Source organism: Podarcis liolepis, assembly GCF_965112155.1.
Source record: "Podarcis liolepis genome assembly, chromosome: 10".
Taxonomy (NCBI): Eukaryota; Metazoa; Chordata; class Lepidosauria; order Squamata; family Lacertidae; genus Podarcis; species Podarcis liolepis.
This window is the reverse complement of record NC_139562.1, coordinates 69,254,146-69,277,305: the sequence shown is the minus strand read 5'-3', so window position 1 is coordinate 69,277,305 and position 23,160 is coordinate 69,254,146. Positions and strand designations below refer to the sequence as shown.

The window sequence follows — 23,160 nt, the reverse complement described above, 5'->3', positions numbered from 1 at the left end:
AAGTCTCGAGGGCCTTACATTTTCTACCCAGGTGTTGATAAAACACTTACACTTTTAATCCAATTACTTTTTTACTATGAAAAGGTGTACCTAATATGGCAGGTGGAAAAGATTTTTTTATTATTATAAAAAACCCTTTTCAATAAGAACTCAGCTCCTTCTCTTTTAGAAACTGATTAAAAAAATTAAAACTGATTTAAAAAATTATACATTCCAAGGGTCATTTAGTCCAATCCCTGCAATGTAAGAATCTTAGCTAAAGCATCCATGACAGATGACCATCCAACCTCTGCTTAAAAATCTCCAAGGAAGGAGAGTCCACAATCTCGCGAGGGAGACTGCTGCGCTGTCAAACAGCTCTTACTGCCACAAAGTTATTCCTGATAACTTCCTGTTCAGTTTCTGTTAATTGATTCTCATGAAAAGTTACAGATTCTGGCTTCACACAATTAACTCAAGGCAGTGTCAATTTACTCTTGGCAGAAAGCCAAGGTCTGCTTGACCTAGAAACTATTTACACTGATCGGTTAACGACCAGCACTCAACTCTGTTATCTAGGAATGCTAGCACAGTTTGGTGTTAGGTGTGTTCAAGGAGTAGTAGTGCTGTGTGTGGTTAAGAGAGAGAGAGGATTTATTTGCTTTGCTTTGTATGCAGAAACTCTGCTGCTTTTTTTTCTCCTTTTAATAAATCCTGTAAATAGTTATTGTGAGTCTAGCTGACTAGTCATTTCCACCTCAACTAGCTTCTTCGCTGTGCAGGAAAACTCTGCTACGTTTGGGCTAAAGCCATTAGGGCTACGCCTGACACTTCAAAGTTCCATGAGTTTAGTTGGAATCTCCTTTCTTGAAACTTGCAGCCATGCGTTCAAGTCCTGCCCTCCAGAGCAGGAGAAAACAAGTTTGCGCCATCTGCCTTTGATGTTGTAGTTGACAGCGTATGTTTAGATGGCTGTGCATCAGTTTAGCTTTACAGGACCCTGAGGACCTTTTGTCCATCTCAAAAGCTCTGATGGAGACCCACAAAATACTAGCCTTTAAGGGCTTTGAGGCTTGATAAGCTAATGGCAACAAGGGCCAAAGAACTATAAAGTAGCAGGAAAATAAAATGCAATCTCAAATAATCATGTTCCTGAAATATCAGAATTTCTATGTTATTTCTGTAGCTTTTAAAAGTATGATTTAAAGCTGGACTAAGTTAGTTCTTGGTATGAGCTTTTGTGTGCATGCACACTTCTTCAGATACACTGAAACAGAAGTTGCCAGATCCTTCTATATAGTGAGAAGGTGGGGAGGGGTATTACTCAGAAGGGTGGTGGGAATGGGAGATTGGCAGGTAGCTGAGATGAGCCTGTTGAGGACTCTTAACGACTGTAATAGGTCTTACAGGAAAAGGCAAGGGGTGAGAAGGTGAGAAATGGCTTAGTCATTTAGACTTGCATGCACACGAAAGCTCATACCAAGAACTAACTTAGTTGGTCTTTAAGGTGCTACTGGAAGGAATTTTTCTATTTTGACTATGGCAGACCAACACGGCTACCTATCTGTAACTGATTTAAAGCTGTTCACCATCTAACTGCAGAGTCACAACGTAATAACAGCACCAGATGAAACAAGCCATGCCTTCAGAAAAAGCAAAAAGCAAAAGAAAAAAGAAACATTTTCCATAGCAGCAGGAGGCAGTAAGGCAGCACAGCATTGCTATACAGGTGCTTATAAGTGAGCACCCATGTAATATGTTACATTATCAGTTAGGTGGAGATGAACATCTCTGCTATCACTAAAACAAGAGCTTCAGTCTAGGGCAGGTATGAGGAACCTGTGGCCATCTAGAGATGGTTGGGTTATAATACCCATCATACCAAACCACTGGCCATGCTGGCAGGGACTAATGGGAGTTAAGGTCCAACAACAGCTAAAGGATCACATGTTCCCCATTGCCTATGATTTTGTCAGGATTGGATTAGGAATGTTGTGGAAGCCAGAAGAAGAGGACCCAGTTCAACAAACCAATGTGAAAGATGGGAAGAACCTACCGCTGTGTAACCACAGCATCACAAACCATGATGTCATGCTTGTTACACCAGCAAATAGACCAACACAAATATTTAGGATCAACGTTTAAGGGCCAGGTGACTTAAATTCAAGCAAACAGCAGCGGGCTTAATAGGACTGTCCACTGGGCTGCTAGCCTAGCAATATGGGCTCCTTTGGGAGGAAGGGTAGAAAGTCAATAAATATACATAATACTGGGCAAACAAAAAACATTAAGGAAAGAAACCCATACTGCATTCTGCGGTTTATTTTGTCCATATCCTTTCCGAGCTGAAGAGGAATGGCTTGAAGACGGACAAGGTCATCCTAGTGATAAAAATATAAACATTAGTCTACACAGACTGAGGTTTTATGGAAAAGTACAGAACTAATATTCAAGTTGTATCAACTGGGAGCACACAGTGGCGCACAGCTACACAGACTAATGAATTTATTCTTGAATTACTTTTATTTCTTCTTGCTTCCGAAATAGTTCCTCAAGTTCTTTCTGATCCTTAGTAAGGCGCTTGTGTCTTAAAGAAATATCATCTTTCAGTGCTCTGATTTCTTGCCGCCTGTGTGTAGTTTCTTTACGAAGCTCTTCACAGCTTTCCCTCAGAGCCTTCATCCTCTTATCTGCATCCTTTGAAAAGCAAAAATTAGTCACTTTATGTTTGGAAAGTGGAATGCACGAATTAGCAAAACATTAAAACATGGCTATTCTAGAATGTATGTTAAAATAGTATTTGACGGGCATGCATGTTATTTGACCTGCAATATTACTGCCTGTTTAGCTTCCCTATTACAAAATCTCTCAGTTGTGTTGTAGACTTGTTTTGTGGCAGTCCCTCATTAGGGTCAGGAATAAAAAGGGAGGGGACTGCGTCTGCCTCCCAGAGTTCTTTGCTCCCCTGCCTCCGTCCTGTCGCTCATAACCCAACCCATTCAGTTCATCAGCAACCGCCCTAAATTGGATGGGATTAGGAGATCTCCACCTCTGGGTTTCTAGGGATATTTTGTGGGATTAGGGACATATGGAGCAGGTCTCCTGAAGGCTAAGGCACCGGCAGTAGCAAAGAAGTCAGTCACTGCTGCTACTGTTAAGTGCTACCGTGTTTTTTGGGGGAAGGGGACAAAACATTTGAAATGAAGCTCATCACAAACTATAACTTTGGTGGTATTTGACTGGATTATTTGGAAGATCATATAAATGCTTTTGCTGTTCTTGAAGCTTAGCTTAGTCGTTTTCTTTCACTTTCAAAATTGTTTGCCCTTGTTTCCTCACTGAAAAAGCCAAATGCAAATCAATAGAAGCAATGAAAGTTACCACAGGGCAGCTCCACATTTATATGTTTCCCAATAATGACATACTAAGCCATATCTTGGCTTAGTTCAGTGTGACATGGCAGCAAAAAGGACCAGGGGATGTACAAAGTGGTATAAGCGCCTCTCTAGAAGTCAACAAGCTTGTGTGGCTTGGCTCAACATGCCTACAGCTCCCTGTAATCTACAAAGTGCAAAGAAAGTCCGTACACCCTGGTTTCAAACCCTGGTTAACCTTGGTACACATCTAATGCTATACATGGTTCAGAATTTTACATCTCGAAACAATAAGAAATGTCAAGGAAAGTGGTAAGAATATCTATCAAAACTATCCCAGACAAATATGGAAATGGAGATAGGATAAAGTGCCATATTTTACATGAAGTATGAACTTAAAATACTTTTCTCCCTTAACTACTCACAAGATGGCTCAAATCAAAAGGACTGAACAATATACAGTGGTGCCCCACAAGACGAATGCCTCGCAAGATGGAAAACTCGCTAGACGAAAGAGTTTTCCGTTTTGGAGGTGCTTCGCAAAACAAATTTCCTATGGGCTTGCTTCGAAAGACGACAATGTCTTGCGAGTTCCTGCTGGGTTTTTTCCCTTCCCCCCCTTTTTCTAAGCCGCTAAGCCGCTTATCAGCTGATCCGATCAGCAGATAAGCCGCTAAAAGCTGCTAATAGCGCTAATAGTGCTAATCTGCTAATCCGTCAATGGGCTTGCTTTGCAAGACGAAAAAAACGCTAGATGAAGAGAATCACAGAACGGATTCTTTTCGTCTTGCGAGGCACCACTGTATAGCCTAATTTACACAGCAAATGTTGGTCATCTTTAAGGTGCCACATTATGCTTTGTTGTTTTTATCCAGCCAAATGGCACAACATTTGGCGTCACAGGTAACATGAACTTACTTACAGTAGCTTACTTACAGTAGCTTTTGGCATTCTTTTATACTCCCTTTCGATGAGATTCTTGTCTTCTCGTAAACTAAAGGAAAACAGCATAAAAGATCATTCAACTCATAATGTCAATAAGGTGATTTAAATATCAATTATTTGCAAGCACGTACCCTTGAAATGCTTCAATATACAGCTAAGGAAAACAAAAGGGGCCAAAATGAAAGGCTAAGTATTGGTTTTGTTAAAATAATTTAATAATACAGAAGTGTCACAATTTTGGATTTACTCACTCGTAATATTCGTATCTGCAACAATCAGTTTCCAACATTTTGTCTCTGGGAGGGGGAACCCGGGCTCTTCAATCAGTTGCTAGACTCCAACTCCCATCAGATGTCTCAGGGCAAAATTATACATTACACTTAATGGGCATGTCTCCACCTCTTTAATTGGCTGCAAATGTGGGGGGCAAATGTTATTTGGACTCTGGTGCATAGAGAAGGGAATTACATCCCTTCCGCCCAAGTCACGCTCCCACAAAAAAAACCCGCTTCCTTCGTGGCTACAAGGCTTAGAAAAAAGTTCCCAGTAGCCCCCATGCAAACATTTTTCCTAAACCTCACAGCCATGCAGGGGGTGGGTATGGAATTTATCCCAGTAACAATTGCCCTCCACACCTGTAATTAATTTAAGGAAAACATGAGACATATCTGCATGCTACATACTAAATGTAACATGTAGTTTAGCCCTAACTTCAGCTGACTGCCTTATCTGATGCATCCACTTTTTGTGTCCTCACCAGGCAGTTAAAGTCCGGTGGCTCCATGCAGCTCCACTCTCCCTGCCCTAGCCTACGCAAACCAAGGGTTCCCCATTCGTCAATCAACTGGATAAGTGACAGTCATTACTCCTTGGTACATAGTTCGTACTGCAGATAGCCACTCCAATATTATCTACCTGTTCAACTTGTACTGAATTTCATACTCCCTTTCCTGAATCGCATTGTATTCATTGACATATCTCAGGTACTGCTGTCTCAGTTTGGTGACCTCTGAGGAATATCCCTCCGGAAACTGATCAGTGGTTTCTAGTATCTGCTCTTGCTGTTCTATTTCGACCGTGAAACGTTTGGCATCTTGTAGCAGCTGAATCTCTGCTTCCTGTAAGCTGAAGCAAAACAGCGATGTTGGGATAAAACACATATTTAGGAAACAAACCTTCAACTACTATAATGGAAAGTTATTGCAAATCACAAATATTATTTCATATCTTCGGAGCACCAAGTGACAAAGGCAAAGAAGTCAGATTAGATTATTGCTCTATTCATCTAAGAATGTAAGTTTTGACAGTAGGGAAAGACAACCAATAGGGAAAAAGGAGGAACAGATTTCTTATTATTTACTGCATGGCCAAAATTGGGAATCAAATGCTGAGATAAATCTTTGCTTTGTACTCTTTCTCCTGTGTATGCATTCAATAGAGTATTATTTCCAGGCTTACAATATTAAAATTTTAATGAAATATTATCTGAAAGCAGGAAACTGTTGTCTGACTGTCTTTTAGACCCTTGAAACACTTAGCCTTGAGGTCAGTGATTCAACAAAACTAGTGCTTGGGTGAAAAAAATAATCTTCAATGCTGTTCAAATATTTACATAAATATATATGGAGCATTTCTGTAAGAATTTGACATTCATGCAGAACAGTTTCATAACTGGGCACAACCACCAAGCACGGTGTTTCCCGGCTTTTCCAGAAGACCTAACTTTGGAATGATGCTGGATATAGTGAACAGAAACACACTCTTTGTTCCCTTCTCCCATCTTTTAATTTGAACAAATTTTCTCAGTATATTTTATTTTATTTTTCTTGCTGAGTTACAAACACATAATTAGCACAAATATTTAATCACTAGAAATAAGTACTCACATTACATACAGAAAGGTCTACATAGCCTACCTTACTAGAGTATCATGCAAAACAGTGTACTTTGCCTTCAGTTCAGCCATTCTGGTTCCAGGGATTTTTCCATCATAAAACAACTAAGAAATGTAAGAGTGACAATTATGAATTTACTTGAATAATTATTATGAAAAGAATCAGGCAACACTTTTATCTAACGTGAAAACAAAGTGAAACTTTTCACTGTATCTAGCAATACTCAGAAATGATTACAGTGGTGCCCCGCAAGACGAATGCCTTGCAAGACGGAAAACTCGCTAGACGAAAGAGTTTTCCGTTTTGGAGGTGCTTCGCAAAACGAATCTCCTATGGGCTTGCTTCACAAGACGAAAATGTCTTGCGAGTTCCTGCGGTTTTTTCCCCCTCCCCCCTTTTTCTAAGCTGCTAAGCCGCTTATCAGCTGATCCGATAAGCCACTAAGCCGCTAAAAGCCGCTAATCCGTCAATGGGCTTGCTTCGCAAGACGAAAAAACCGCTAGACGAAGAGAATCACAGAACAGATTATTTTCGTCTTGCGAGGCACCACTGTACATGCCTGGGGTGATGTGTTTCACAACTTGTGGTATAAAACTTCAGTATATAAAAAATTAGGTTCTCATTGCTGAGATCTCAATATTGAGCTAATCCTCTTGGAAGGAATTTTATATCATTTTCAACACTCAAGTACTATTAGCTACCATTTTAAAATACAAAATTCTTAAAATTTCAATTCCAGCGCAGTTTCCCCCAGTCATGGAAGCATGTGAGAATTTGCTCTTCCATTTGTGAAATTTATTTCCAAGATATTCAAATTAGACCAGTATGTAATTTCTAGGGTCCCCTCTGAATTTCTTTTTTAAAATTGATGTAATATTGGCTGCTTTCCTGTTTTCAGGTATGGTGGCTGATCTTAGGCACAAGTTACATATTTCTGATAGAAGATCAGCAATTTCATATTGGAATTCTTTAAGATCTTCCAGGTCAATCTCATCCAGACATGGCAAGTTATCATTTTTCATTTTGTCAATAAGAACTTCAACTCATGCCACCACTATTTGTCTCCGTTCCTCATTCTTCCAGTGGAAAACCTTCCGCTTTCTAAAGGAAACCTTATTGACTCCAATAGCTGTTTAGATTCTGCTCATTCACCACATTTGCATCCTCATGACCCTGGTTTTACCCTTCCTGATCTGTGACATACATTCTAGCAGAGCTTCTAATATTGTGGTTTTAAACAACTTTTAAGCCTTTTGGAGAGATTTGACCTTCCTGACTTTTCCTTTCAACTTCCTTTTTAACCAATTTCCTCATCTTTGGGAAGTTCCCTCTTTTGAAGTCAAATGTGATGGGGTTGGATTTTCTTGGCAATTGTCTATTTACATATATATTGAATCTGATAACGCTGTGGTCACCGTTCCAAATCAGTTAATAAACCTTTACATCTTGCACCAGTTCATTGGCACCACTTAAGTTCAGTGTCACTGCCCCTCTGGTCCATGACAAACTGATCTAGGGTAACTGTTTAGGGTATCTAGAAATTGTACTTCTTGTGACTGGGACACAGAATCATAGACTCACAGAACACAGATGTACCCAGTCTATGTGTGGGTAACTGAAGTCACCTACATCACGCCATCTTTTTGGATGCCTCCTTGAATTCATTCTCAATCTAAGGGAACATTTCCTCCGTCCTTAGACTGAGGCCCTCTGTTGCCGTGGGAACAGGAGAGCTGTCATCCCGAGAGTGGGATGCAGCTATCACATCCACCAGCCAATCTCATCTCAACTTCTCTAGGTCAGCCACCTTGGCCTCAAAGGAATTAACTTGTTCCCTGAGAGGGTGTGTGTATGTGTGTGTGTGGCATTCTATGCAATAAACTGGAAAGCCACACCACCCCAGATGGTTTTCTACCTGAATAATTATTTTATTTCCTTCTTAACCAACATAAACCAGCGCTGCTAACAAATAAACGTTGTTACAGGAAAGTTTAAACTGGCACCAGACCTTAGCTAGCAGTTTTAATAGAGGTTAATGGTTTGACAATTCTCATGTATGACCAGTCGAAGCAAGCACAAACAGGTACTGTATCACTTTGATTTTTATTCAGATTTGCAGGAACTACTGTGCAAAATATATGTGGCTGCATAAAGGTACATGGCAAAGGTACAGGAGCCATTAAAATGATGATCAATTCCTGTTTGAGTACGAAATGCAGAACGTGGCCTTTTGTCAGGAATGTATAGTTTTGCAATACAAAAGTTTTAAAACATGCATTGCAACACTACATACCAGGGACATAAAGTCACCATCACAAGATACCCAAAGCTTGTAATGTGCCATTTTCCAAGATGTGTGCCATCTGACCAGCTGTATTGGGACACACACACACACACAGTGAATCTGAGTCTGAATCACTGTGTTTTCCCTTTTAAGAAAACTAGGCAAAAGTACAATTTCCTTTACATAGGTTTAGTTCAGTAGCAACTCTATCTAAATGCCATAAAATTTGGGTTTTACAACATCCCGTGGCACTACTGATTCAGGGAACTGTGCTGCACTGTGTGAACTGATTCGGGAATGGTAATTGCCTAGAAATGATGTTAAGGTTAAGAAGATTGTAATACAGTTGCAAAAAGAGAATAACTTATCCTCTCCTTGACTTATCCTCTCGTTAGTTTTGACTCTCTTCTCTTCACAAATGTACTCAATCCCCAGGTTTTGTATTTAGCAATACGTATTGATACAATGTGTGTTTGACAAAATACACAACAAATTGCAGTTCTGACATTATCTTTGAAAGAACTACAAAATATGATTCAAATATCCCTCTCTGGATGACACCTTTGTATTTTTATTTATTAATTAAAAAATAAGCTTTCATTTCACCAGCTTTCTCCACCTCTCAATCTGCACACCTTCCAAAGTTTAACAAATAGGAAGACTCTTTTTGCCCTCCACCCTCATTCCTGCAAATTTCAGCCAAACTTTCCTTTCCTTTAACCTGCCAGATTTTTTCTCATTCTCTGCCCCCCACTTTCTTGTTGTCGCCATTCAGAGGCAATCCTTCAGGCAGCACAATGGAGGTTGGGGTAAAGGATGAAGGCAGGAATTTGTATCCGAGGGGTACAGTCAGTGGCGGACCTACATTTTCGCAACCAGCAACGAGACCTGGGTAACCACACTGCTACAGTGAAGTTGTTCCACGACAGATCACCACACCTTTACAACACCTGTGCTACTGTTGGTATTCTTGAAATACAGACAATAACAAAAAATATCAAATTGACTCATGCAAATCAAATTGGGTCACCGAGACCCAACATTTTAAAGCAATGTGAACTAAAGTTGCTTCTGGGGCCCCTCCAGCAATATGGACCCTGAAGCTTAAGCTGCAATAGTTTCATAGTAGATCTGCCCCAGGGTATAGCAAGAATCATGATGGACACCATCAATAGGAGTATAGCATCTAGATCAAGGGAAGTAATAGTGCCACTGTATTCTGCTCTGGTCAGACCTCACCTGGAGTACTGTGTCCAGTTCTGGGCACCACAATTCAAGAAGGACACTGACAAACTGGAACGTGTCCAGAGGAGGGCAACCAAAATGGTCAAAGGCCTGGAAACGATGCCTTATGAGGAACGGCTAAGGGAGCTGGGCATGTTTAGCCTGGAGAAGAGGAGGTTAAGGGGTGATATGATAGCCATGTTCAAATATATAAAAGGATGTCACATAGAGGAGGGAGAAAGGTTGTTTTCTGCTGCTCCAGAGAAGCGGACACGGAGCAATGGATCCAAACTACCAGAAAGAAGATTCCACCTAAACATTAGGAAGAACTTCCTGACAATAAGAGCTGTTCGACAGTGGAATTTGCTGCCAAGGAGTGTGGTGGAGTCTCCTACTTTGGGGGTCTTTAAGCAGAGGCTTGACAACCATATGTCAGGAGTGCTCTGATGGTGTTTCCTGCTTGGCAGGGGGTTGGACTCGATGGCCCTTGTGGTCTCTTCCAACTCTATGATTCTATGAACTCCACTTTTGACTGAAAAATGTATTGGGCTGACACTTTCTCCAGTAAAAATAAAAAATAAAAAATCAGTGATCAAGGATCAAGGATAAGCAAAGAGAGCCAGCCAGCAGAAAAGCATCTAATTATCACTTAGTACTGAGGCCTTGGAGATAAAATGTAGTTGGCAGTGAGCAGGAAATAGCCATCACACTTGAAAACACATTTTATTCCAGTACTTTGCTTGCCTCAGTGAAAAAATATAATTACATAAGTAACAATAACAGCCTTTGACATCACCATATGGTAAGATAAGGAAAAATAAGATATTTATATGAAACGTCCACAGACATTACAATGTCTAGGTCTCTGGGCTTCCGCCTTGGACTGCAGTTACTGAGGGTAATTGTTTACTGAGGGTTTTTACTGCATGTTAACTCTGCAGTAAAAACCCTCAGTAAAAACATGACTTACTTCTGAGTAAATATGCATGGGATTACACGGCCAGTTAGCATGTGTGTGTTAATTTTGCAAACGGAAAAGGGACATGTTGATTCCTTGTTAAGATATAACAAGAATTCCAAAGCCTCTATTGTACTAAATGTCAGACACTATTTTTTTGATTCAGTAATAGATTTGTGACAATAAAAATACAGGATGCAGGCATTGTGGAAAGGTTCTGGTAACAGCGGCGGCACAAGAACAAAATTTCTGGGGAAAACAGAAGAGGCAAAGTGTATTTCCAGGTGGGTGAGAGAGAAAAATAACAGCAAATATTAAGGAGAAGAGTTCAGAAATGGGGGGGGGGGTGAGTGTGGGGCAAGCTCCTTGTTTGAGGGGCTGCTTGCCCTCCCTCTGGTGCCAGCTATGTGTGATAAAGTTCTCCTGATCACATGTTTGGGTGTTACACATTGTTCATTGTGTCTAACATTATATTGTTCTTAATAAACCTCAGATGACTCAGTAATAGAGTTTTTAAGCCTCTGAGAGGTGTCAGCAAACCAAACAAATATTGAACTAAGGGGGGGAAAAAGCCAACCCTGGAATATTTTTCCAAGATAATAAACTAAGTATTCTGATCCCTGTCCCCAGTTCATGAGAAAACAATGTAGTCCCTTCCGTAGTTTTCAGGTCAGAATTTAATTTTAACATTTTCTTTTTATGATTGAATAGGCAATAAATCCAGGGATCTAAGATTGAAATCTGTTTCTGCCCTTCCGATAGGAAAGTGTATCTAAGGAAACTTGAAGGAAGAAGTTCCTTAACCAAAGATTGCAGGAAGAACTTAGGAGACAGGGAACGTCTGTTCTAGATGGTCATTCAGAGAGGCCAATAAATTTTTCCACTGTCAAAAGATTAGGAGACAGTTTCCTCTTTGTGAACAGCACATTCTACAGTAAGATTCGACAGCAATCACCATTTTTGAAGAATCGGTTGGTCTGAGGTAGGAAGGATTTGTATCTTTACATTGGAGGAGGGGTCTCCTAGAGACCTGGTGAAATGAGAATTCCTGTGTCCTTTGCCCAGGAAGCGGCATGGAGGGTACGTAGACAAGCAACAGCGTAACATTTTCACAATATTTCCTGAAATGTTGCTTCACAGGGGGAAGTGAATGACCTCCACAATGATGGAGGAGGAGGAGGAGGAAATATTATTCACTGTGAGAAGCTCTCAAAAGGCTACTTCTAATGTTGATAGTTTTAGCGGGCAAAGATTAAAGACCTGCGTAATGGATTCATTCCACAAGTCATATGCCCATAGAATATCCTATAGGACGACAGAATTGTAGAGTTGGAAGGGAGCCCAAGCATCATCTAGTCCAGGCTTCCTCAACCTCGGCCCTCCAGATGTTTTGGGACTACAGTTCCCATCATCCCTGACCACTGGTCCTGCTAGCTAGGGATCATGGAAGTTGTAGTCAAACCCAAAATGCCGGAATATGCAGCTGTCCCATATGGGGATCAAACCTGCAACCTCGGCGTTATCAGCACCACATGCTAACCAACTGAGCTACCCATATGTGTAACTAGTCAAATGCTTCAGATTTTGCATGCATACAAAATGGGTCAGTGATACAAAGATTCTATACCTATAATGTGTGAAGTGATCCTGTGGTTGCAACCCTGAACATGCTTACTTGGAAACAGGTTCAATTCAAATAAAAAACATTTACTTTGAGTCAGTCCTATGTGATATAGATTCAAACTTTATGGGGAGGGGGGGCGCACAGGGGTGGTGTCACTCTGTATGTCAAAAATGGCATGTAGCAGTCTTTCCCAAGCTACTCTCATCAGCCCCAGCAAACATGGCCAGTTCTCAGGGCAGTAGTCCAAAATATATGGGGGGGGGCATCATCAGTTTGTGGAGAGTTGGCACAACCTCAAACACAAAAGGGGCAGACACCTCTGCAGAATCACTGTGGGTGTCAATACCAGACTCCCAAAATAATTCGGTACAGAGGACATACCAGTTTCCCCCTGATCAACATATGGTAGTGTCAGGGAACTGACATCAGAGCGAGAAGCGAAGGGGAGGCTCCCAGATTCTGCAGGCGAAGGACCCAGCACCAGGGGGAGAAGCAGCTCGGTAGAGGAGGAAGGAAATCAGCGCAACACCAGGGATAAAGGGGGGCAAATGGGGGAAGCGAAGGAAGAGCTCCGGGATTCTTCTCTGGAGATTAGTGAGGAGAGCACAGGCCCTCCACTACCCACGCCCTCCCTGCGCAGAAGACTCCCACGCAGTGAGAGAAGGCGGCGACTGGGAGTCAGACAACTTTTATGCTGGAAAAGGTTTAAGAAACGCCCACAGACAGATTCTTCCAGCGACTGAGACAGCCATACGGAGATGGGCTGTGCAGTCAGAACGGTTTAACCAAGGCAATTAAGCCTAGAAAGGCAGCAGTTTACGCACGAGTAAGTCATACCCATTACAGGTAGTTTTGAGAATGCTCAAAGAAGACTTTCTACATCATTTTATTTGCTAGAAAACCTTCGCACATTTCTCCCAGAATTCACTGCAGACAGTGGCGTAGCGTGGGGGGTGCAGGGGGGCCGGCCGCACCGGGCGCAACATCTGGGGGTTAGGGTTAGGGGGCGCAAATCCACGGGTTAGGGGGCGCAAATCCATGGGTTAGGGGGCACAAATTACTTGCCTTGCCCCGGGTGCTGACAACCCATGCTACACCACTGACTGCAGAGGATTCCCCGGACTGTTCCAGAGTGCAGCCTTGGTTCATGCAGAGTGTTTGGTCAGGCTTCTTGAGCATAACTGTTGCCTCACATGAATGCATCACAGAATGCACCAAACATTCATACACAGCTTTGCATGACAGGAGACTGACAGTGGACAAGTTGCCATTACAAATTTTCTTGCAGAAGAACTTATGCTGAGCTTCCAAGAAACCCTAATGTTGTCCACTGAGAACACCCTGAGACTGTTGGCTGAAGTCTACCTAAATACTGTTTATATGCTAACAATGAACACATACAATTTCATTGCTAGTTGGGTTTTTTTTAATGAAAAGCATACCAAACACTAGCATGTTAAAAAACATACATTTGTTTTTGACATGTTGTATTTGTTGTGTTGTGTATATATTTATTATTCTAAAATGAATACCTGGGTATAAGTATCTCTGTGTTTGATTATGCAGACAGGTGCCGGAGATAATGTGCAAGTCTGGGTAAATTCCCCATAGCTACCTACTTTACTCTTCTATTAATATCACTGCAGCTTGCTGTGATGCAATCAACTCCCACCCTTTTCCGAGAACAGTGCAGGCAGCCTCTCTGATAAGTCAGAGGCAGCAGTTAGCTGCACTTTATAAAAGTCACTGAAACTTTGCATACTTCCTCACTGGGCTAGCAGCTCCTCAGAAAAGATGAAGCTCGTTTGCAGGATTTTGCTCCAGACAGCTCTGCTGCTATTTACAAATGGCCCTGCAGCGACAGATGATAGCACAGACAGCGCCAGAGAAGAAGAACTGATTGGTGCTTGTCCAATAAAGCTCAAAAGCAGCGGGGAATGTGATGGAGAGGAATGCCCGTATCGGATAACCTTGCCTCCAATGACCATCCAGCTGCCCAAGCAGTTTCGGCTGATGGAGAGAACGCTCAAAGAAGTGCAGAACCTGAAGGAAGTTGTAAACAAGATGAAGAAGTCCTGCGAAGACTGCAAGCTGCAGGCAGATGAGAATCTAGAAAAAGACAGCAACGAATTCCTGCCACCTGGCACAGACGCTCCAGTCGACAACAGCAAAATACAAGATAACAGAGTAAAAGAATTGCAGAACAAGGTTTCCAGGCTGTCAGCCAGTCTGAAGAATGCAAAGAACCAAATCCAATCTTTACAGAATCAGCTGGAGCACATGAACCTCATAAACATGAACAACGTGGAAAGCTATGTGGACAGCAAAGTAGCCAATTTGACATTTGCTGTGAACAATCTGGATAATAAATGCTCTTCAAACTGCCCAGTCACACAACCACAACCAGGTAGGTCAACTTTTACTATTTTACTAAAAGGATCAGAACAGAATTTCCTTACATACATCTATTAACTTTTTGCCACCTACCAAAAAAGTAAAAGTAAATACTAGGCGTTACTTGATCCATATTACTTTACAATTAGGTCATATCCGGATATTAGGGGGAAAATAGTAGATAAAAGTAGGATTCAATGTGTTAGGATTCAATAGTAGAATTCAAAAGTAGGATTCAATAATGCTGTATTGTGTTCTTAATATTCGGTGGGGAGCTGCCCAGAGTGGCTGGGGAAACCCAGCCAGATGGGTGGGGTATAAATAATAAATTATTATTAGTATTATTATTAGTAGTAGTAGTATTTAGTGAAACACAATAAAATATAACCATCTCATTGAGCCAAGAAGACTTTTAGCTTAGCTGTGAGGGAAGCTATTGAAACAGATGAGAATCTAGCACCTCTGAACTTCATAATGGGTTTTTCTTTTCCTGCTAAAAGGATTTTGAACACCCCACACACTTTATTTTTGTCAGCGTTTGACACAGCAGTTAGTTACAGGCAAATTCTTATGTTCCTTTACTGAGCACAAGAAGAAAGCTTATGAGAAGAAGAGTGCGCATCTCAACTTTCCATGGATGTAACAGGTGGGGGATGCACATCAGAAGCCACACTGCAATGTTCATTGGCATCTCAGTGGGTTGACTGGCTGCATCCTTGGAGGTGCAGGGGGGATGTGTTTCCCTATTTATAGCTACCAGTTGTTATGCACAACTATTTTGCCAGCGGACAGACCTGGATTCAGGCTAGAATCTTTAAGGATTTGGCCCTGTTAAAGTACAGAAAAATCAGGCTGTTAAAGGGCATTTTCCAATGTTACACGTGGGCAGCTGTCGAAACTCAGAGGAGCTTGCACTGGTTAAATAAGGACGCCCTTTTACTTTTATCACTTCTGTTCAGGTAGAAAGAATGGAAGAAACTGATTTCTCATACAGGACCAAGGAAGTAATGGTTATGTTGAGATTTTTTAAAATGAATTCCATTTATCCTGGAGTGTGGACATCTGAACAATGTTTTGTCTACATTTTGTTACTGCTGTGTGCTTAGCTTTTCTTCATACCACTTCCTAATGGAAGCATCAAATGTTTTATATTGGTGTGACTTAAAGCTTACAGTTACATAGATTTTTTTTTAAAAAGAAGAAACTCAAAAATCTTCCTTTGAATATTATTTTGAATTACACTTCAAAATGTTAATAAATAACTTGCCATATTACATACATTTGGGAACAGAGAGGAAGGTGTAGTCTTACAGATGGATGACAAAATGATTATGTTTTACAGCTGCACATGTGTAAATCTGAGCAACACTAACATATCCCAAATGAACAGCATGTGATATACTTAGAGTGGAATCTTGGCAATGTTACATGAAATAAACAATGTTACATGAAATATCATTTTGACTATTACTTTTCCCAACCCATCTATTTTTAGCGGTTGCACTTAAAAGAGCATTATCCTGTTACAATAACAAAAAATAATTTTGTAATTCATAGCTCTTGCTAGAAAACAGTGCTTGGAATCCGTTCTTTTAAAAAACCTCTGACTCTGAAGTCATTCAACATTCTCTGAACTGCACTTAAAAGTAGTTCCCATAATTGCTGAGTGAACTGAATGCGCATTAAGTTCATTGTGAGGTAGAATTTTGAATGATGCCTACTTCACCTTCAAGTTCATTCTGGTACGTGACTCCTTTGGGCCTTTAAGCTTAATGGTTATATTTTGGGAGGAAATAAATCAAAACTATTCACATTCCACAGTGTGCGTTTTGATGTTTCCTTACCCTTCTTAAGCATATTTATCCCTCAGCACAGCAGTCTGTAACATTCTGAATGTTGAAAAAAAGAACGCTGAGGCTCATTTGGATAAACGTGAGCAGTGAGTGGAACATATATAATCTCTCTTCCAGAATAGGCTATTTTCAATCTCTATCCCTGAATAAGCTTGCAGCAGCAAGGGGAAGCAGCCTGCCTGATCGCTGCCTCCCTCCAGCCTCCACTTCTCCCTCTGATTCTGGACTGCTCTCTGCCACCACCTCCTTCCGTTCACTAAACCTTGTTATCCCTTCAGCTTCCGACACCTCCTCCTCCCAGTCCTTTCCCTCTTCTCCCTCTGACCACTCGTCACCATCCCATCACTACTCCCCAGGCCCTGAGCCTTCTTCCCTCGGGGGCTCCCCAGCTGGTGCCTTCCACCACTCCTCTGCATCCAGCCAGTCCGTGACAACGGACAACATGTCGTAGTCTTGGATTGCTTGAGAAGGACCCAAAGCAATATGGATTGCCAGAGAAGCAAAAACACACAATGATGGGCTGTATCCAACAAGTCACCCCATTAGTGCGAGGACTTCCTCTCCCCCTCTTGTTTCTGCAGAACCCCCATAACAGGTTGGGAGGTGTGGGGAACACACAGAGAGAAGAGAGGGAGAGGAAGTATTGTTGTATGGTTAAAAGATATTTATTGAAAATTTTAAAATACACATAAAGACAAAAAGACAGACATGCAAGAAAAAAAAATAGAAAAACAGACACTACAAAACACACACCAATTTTCCTCACAATCCTTATTTTCTATAACTTATTTCCCTGACTTCCCCACACCTCCCCCTCTTGTATTCAAGTTCAATATCGGCTCAACAAGTTCTTACCAATCTTACCTTATAAACAACAATATTTATACATCAATACATATGTCTTAATTATATCTTTCTTTCTTATTCTTAACACCTTATTCTAAAGTCGACCTAATTTCCTTTCCACAATTTTCCCACTTTTCATACAAAAAGCAAGACAAAGTAAAAACAAAAACAAGTTATAATTGTATAGCCTTTGGATTCCCAAACTCCATCCCCCCTTTTGTTGTATGGTTAAAGGTCCTTGCACTAATGGGACAATTGTGTTAGATACAACACAGTGTTCCCCAGCTGGGTGATCCATACGCACTACTGAATCTGTTATAACTTCTCCTAGCATCCACGTCAGGTGGCGCTGGATCATGAGTGTATGTGAAAGTACATTAAAATTCACTACATTCTAATACAGTTGTACCTTGGTTGTCAAACGCCTTGGTACTCATATGTTTTGGCTCCCAAATAATCAAAACCCAGAAGTGAGTGTTCTGGTTTTCTAACTTTTTTTGGAAGCTGAACGTCTGATGTGGCTTCCACTATTGTTTCTGACGTGCCTGCGCAATCGGAAGCCAATCGGAAGCCGCACCTTGGTTTCCAAACGTTCCGGAAGTCAAATGGACGTCCGGAACGCATTCTGTTCGAAAACCAAGGTACGACTGTATTCAGCATAATTAAAAGAACAAGACTCTTAACTAACAGACAAACAATTTCTAGACTAAATGTCCCTGAAAAGTAATCAAACAGCATATGTATTGCTGGCTGCGCTTCTCTAAAGCAACAACAGTATAAATGAATCAGAGTACGTTGTATCTATTAGATGTATTAGAATGATAGTTTACACATATTCATAAGGGGGTGGGTACAAGGAGCAGACCTATTGGGAGCATCTAAGCACCTCTTAAAGTAAACTTGAGTCCTCTTCCTTTATGAAAGACTGCATCACTGCCCAAAAATCAATACTGATGCCTGGTCATGAAAACTTCAAACTCTCTCAATAGCTTCACTCTGCTGTCCTCGAACAAATTTGGGTGACAAATATTTCCCCTCCCAAAATAATTTATAATAAGAATCAACATAACTCAGAAAACGTATTTCCTCATTCCAAATGATATTAATTGAATGCTGCTGTGTCAATAATTTCATGGGGGAAAATGTAAGAGCATTTCATTTGTAAAGCTTGTTAGGCTTCTATTATAACTGGCTCGGGGGGGGGGGGGGGGAATGGGCCGTAATCTTCAGGAAACACCTGGAAGAAATACCTTATATCATAAAGTGTTGCATTCCTGATTAGTATACTGTCCAAATTCATTTCCAGTCTAAAATCCAGAGGTTACATAATAACACGTTTACAGGAAACCAAAGTCATGCTCTTAAACGACATCTTTCTGAGTTCAGTGTCAATTGAACATGATAGTCTACAAATAGCTAGGAAAAAACAACAGGTAACACCAGCACTTTAGGCCAATATTGTAAGAAATAAAACTATCCTGTTCTCCATAAGTGTAAAAAGACAGCGGTTAATGCAAAAGTTAACAAATGTCAAGTGGAGACTTGGCATTTGACCCTAGATCAAATTGTCAACTGCCTCAGTATAATTGTTATGCAAAAATTATGTGGATAGTTCTATTGCACACTGAGGAGTGCAACATAAAACATTCGGTGAAGAAAAAATGAGAGTTCTCACACAAAGCAATGAAATAATATAAAAGCTATGCCTCTGATGGTCCTCTAAGTTAGTTCATTAAATAGAACCAGTAATGGAGGTTTCTTCGTCTAGAGTCCACCTATTGCTTCCTCCTCCCTTTTGACCTGCAAGTTGTGGGCAACAGCAGAAGACACAACATACCCTTGTCAAGAAATTACTATTCCCAGTCCTCCCCCTGCCCAAATAAGGAGACGTAGAGGCAGGAATTTACATCAGCAAAAAGTCTTCTATAAGAGATAGAACTGGAATTGCAAAAGTTATCAAGTGTCATCAAATTCAGCGCTAACCACATATTAAATTTAAACTAGTGCCAGCAGATGATTCCCCTGTTTTCTTCAAGGGCCATTTCCTACATTACTGATATTGATATTATTATTATTATTATTATTATTATTATTATTATTGCAATGACTTGCAGAAGCACAGAAAAAAAGCTGTTCTCTGATATCATTGAGCTATGTGCATCATTTATTTTACATCCATACACACTGCACAAATGGAAAGGTGACTAAAAGTGTATATTCCATTATGGATCCAGATTGCTTTCTATTATGCTATACAAGTTTAAAATGGGTTGTAAATAACGCGGCTAACTTCCTCAACCCCTTTCTCTGTCCAGTTATACAGATTCTGCAAGGAGACTGTTCCAATTATTACGCAGCAGGCAAACTGCGTAATGGAATCTACAGAATTACTCCTGATCCGAGACATGACAGCTTTGATGTTTACTGTGAGATGGAATCTATGGGAGGCGGCTGGACAGTGTTCCAAATGCGTCAGGATGGCAGCACCAGCTTCAACAGAACATGGAAAGAATACAAGAATGGCTTCGGAAACCTGAGTAGAGAATACTGGCTAGGGAATGACAAAATTCACCTTCTGACTAGAAGCAAGGAGATGCAGCTCAGAATTGAACTTGAGGATTTCAACGGAGTCAAAGAATATGCAAAATACGAACAATTTTATGTGACCAATGAATTTCTCAAATACCGCTTAACTATTGGCAGCTACAGTGGTACAGCTGGGAATGCCCTGCAATTCTCCAAACATTACAACCATGACCAAAGGTTCTTCACTACCCCAGATAGAGACAATGACAGGTATCCATCAGGTAACTGTGGAGCGTACTATAGCTCTGGGTGGTGGTTTGACGCATGCTTGGCGGCTAATCTCAATGGCGTATATTATCACAAAAAATACAAAGGTGTTCGCAATGGGATTTTCTGGGGCACCTGGCCTACAGCTTCGGATAATAGTCTAAATGGTTACAGACAACCTTTCAAAAAGGTCAGAATGATGATGAGACCCAAAGTCTTTGTGCCATGAATTAGTAACTTCTCAATATTGACACTTTTCTCCAGTATCTGAGTGCAATTTTAAAAACAACTGCTATGTCTCGTGTTTAATTTTTTTTCCTTGAGAAAACATCTCTTCCAAAGGCACCCTAATGTATCTCTCCTGATAAATTCTAAATGTACAGGGAACAATTCAATTTTTTGGTAGCAAATAATGTGTCAGCCTCATCCATTAACCTCTGTTAGGTCAGAAGCGGAGTGTAAGCTTATTTTGTCAAGTTGACTTCAAAGGCATTCCACTATTGCCTTATCACAAAACAATGCCTCGGCCACCCACAGACCAAAACCAGATTTGTAGAGTTGGAGAGCAACAGTTTCAGACCCTTAATGTACTGCTTCCTCATCATATTCCATAAATATCTCTGCAGACCCACCAACCTGCTGCAAAGCTAGTGAGCCCAAACTGGCTTAAACTCAAGTATTCCAAGACAACTATATTTTTTCTATGTAAATAATAGATTCAGTATGTTATAGTTTAATAATTCATTGCCACTGTCAACCAGCTTTTTTTTTTTTTTTTTTACTATGTGATTGTACCAGAACAAAAACAACGTATCTTAATCTAAAGGCTAATAAATGCCGTTAAGGAAGCATTTCTAATGATCTTGCTATTTTTATATATGACCAAACACTGCAATACTAAATCTCTAAAAATATTAATGAACATAATGTGGTGGTTTATTTATGTGCAACTGATTTTGTATGGATTCAACCAATATTTTCAGACCTCATTAGAAAATGTTGTCTGTACTCAAGAGACGAATAACTGAAAATATATATATAAAGGCTTCAAGTTTACAGGGGGAATTCTGGGACTTATAGTACAGTCGTATGATCCACTTATGCCAGCAGCCCCTACATCAGGGTTACAGCTGGTGTGACAGTCGCAATCCTACGTACTCCTATCAGCATAATTATAGATATTGAAATAAGAGACGATATAGCAATGCCAAAAGACACATCTGCAACATCCCTGGCAACTATGCTACTACTAATCTAATAAGATTTAACACTGCTGACATCTGCACATTAGTAGAGCATGGAAGGCATTTTTGGTGGAATGTCATGGGAGAAGGTAACATGTGCCATTTTTCTCAAACAGATTTCTGGTATATTGTTGGAAATATTATTATTTTTAAAGAGCCACTTTAGGCAATTATGATCTAAGTGATATTGCTTCTTCAGTAGGCATTTCCAAAGATGGCTAATATAGGTGTATATATCTGTATATGCCACAGAAGGAACTTATAGGAGAGGCATCCTTACAATGCCTTATATTTGTGAACAGTAAAGAAATACATTTAGAATTTTCATTGCGTATTGTTGCTAATGACCAAAGTATGTGGATTTACACACACACACGTGTGTGTGTGTGTGTGTGTGTTACAGGGGCTTTGCTAGATGGAACTATGCCCAATTGTGCCATGCAATTTGGCTATTTTTCTTCATAGTAAATGTCTCTTAACTGGTGAGGGAAACCAAATCTAATACTGAGAGATTCTATCACCTTCGCTACAAAATGTTACGTATCATCACTAGAGGTTGTTGCTGGTGAGTTTTCTAGATGAAAAGATCCTTAAGTTACAGGATTGGGTCCAGTGTGTCCCGTCTGAAAATGGAAGGGTTCCTTCTGTTCACTGTTCACTTTTCATCTAATTCCCCTTCCAGGCTCCCATTTCACCTCTCATACTTTTCCGGGGTTTCCTCAGTTATCTGAAGCAGCTTTAGGGAAGGCTGCAGGGGAAAATAGACTCCTGGGGAACATCCTTTGAGTGAAGTTCAATCACAGGATTCAACCCAAAATGTAGAAATGAATGTAATCACTTGTTATGATGTGCAATAAAAGATTTCCTCCAAACCATGTTGAAGTCAATAGAAGATAAGTATCTACTGTAATTTTGATTGGTTTTGGTTACTGCATTTACATACTGTACAGTGCTTAAAGATCTGCACAACTGACTACTAGTTTGCTTCTGGGCACAATGCTAATTGCTGGGGGTTTTTTGCCACTCAACTGTAGGTCTGGGATGAGGTGTATGAAACCCCCCCATGAACTTGCCTATGTGCAGCGATTCTTGGCTTAGGCCCTGCTCCGAATACCTCTCCCCTTCTTCGGAGATCTGGTGGGTGGCTTCTGGGGACAGGTCCTTTTCTGTGGTTGCACCCAGACTTAGAACTCCCTTCCCAAGCACAGTTCCAAAGCTTATATCACTATCTTTTAGGCAACAATAAAACCGTTGTAATTTGCCTGAATGTCTGGCAGCACCTTATTTGCAATGCTTTTTATCCATAATTTATTTGCTCATTTATTACTTTCATTTCATTGTTAAGTATTAGGGATGGGAGACCTTTTCTTTTTAGTCTGAGGGTCACAAACCCCTCATGGGGGACCTTCCAAGGATGACATGTCAGGGGTGAGTGCAGCAGGTGCAAAAGTGCATTGAGCTATAGAAGCAACGTTTTTAACTTGGCACACAACAGTTACAGCTTCCTGCGTACAACCATATACACACCTCTCGATCTAGGCATTATTACCATTCACAGACCTATCCTAGCCAAGTAGGGCTCTTCAACAGAAGGCAGAGTAATTCACAACTAAAAGTATAGTTAGATGAATCAGAAGAATACAAACATTCAGGTTAAGCATTTTTGGGTTGTGCTCTGCGGCGACCCAGAAGTAACAGAACACATTACTTCTGGGTTTCGTCGCTCGCACATGCGCAGACGGTCAAA

General features: G+C 40.7%; 2 protein-coding genes across 2 annotated transcripts in view; one reads left to right on the top strand and one right to left on the bottom strand.

The window, feature by feature from the left end:
* The window catches only part of CCDC146 (coiled-coil domain containing 146), a 71,907-nt gene that overhangs the window by 23,832 nt on the left and 24,915 nt on the right, over positions 1 to 23,160 (bottom strand). The window contains exons 4-8 of the mRNA XM_083464012.1: positions 6,215 to 6,297; positions 5,214 to 5,423; positions 4,290 to 4,347; positions 2,500 to 2,676; positions 2,287 to 2,360 (exon numbers count right to left, since the gene is read on the bottom strand). Of these exons, the coding sequence (XP_083320138.1) occupies positions 2,287 to 2,360; positions 2,500 to 2,676; positions 4,290 to 4,347; positions 5,214 to 5,423; positions 6,215 to 6,297 (602 nt within the window). The remainder of the gene's footprint in view (positions 1 to 2,286; positions 2,361 to 2,499; positions 2,677 to 4,289; positions 4,348 to 5,213; positions 5,424 to 6,214; positions 6,298 to 23,160) is intronic.
* FGL2 (fibrinogen like 2) lies at positions 13,913 to 22,674 on the top strand. Its single transcript, XM_083464095.1, has 2 exons — positions 13,913 to 14,690; positions 19,692 to 22,674. The coding sequence occupies exons 1-2, from the start codon at positions 14,078 to 14,080 to the stop codon at positions 20,396 to 20,398; spliced, it is 1,320 nt and encodes a 439-aa protein (XP_083320221.1). The 5' UTR covers positions 13,913 to 14,077; the 3' UTR covers positions 20,399 to 22,674.

Bases quoted from the DNA above. Each gene is read 5' to 3' on its own strand.
- FGL2 (XM_083464095.1), top strand. From the start codon at position 14,078: ATGAAGCTCGTTTGCAGGATTTTGCTCCAGACAGCTCTGCTGCTATTT. The intron at 14,691-19,691 runs GTAGGTCAACTT...TTCTCTGTCCAG, and splicing joins AGTCACACAACCACAACCAG to TTATACAGATTCTGCAAGGA.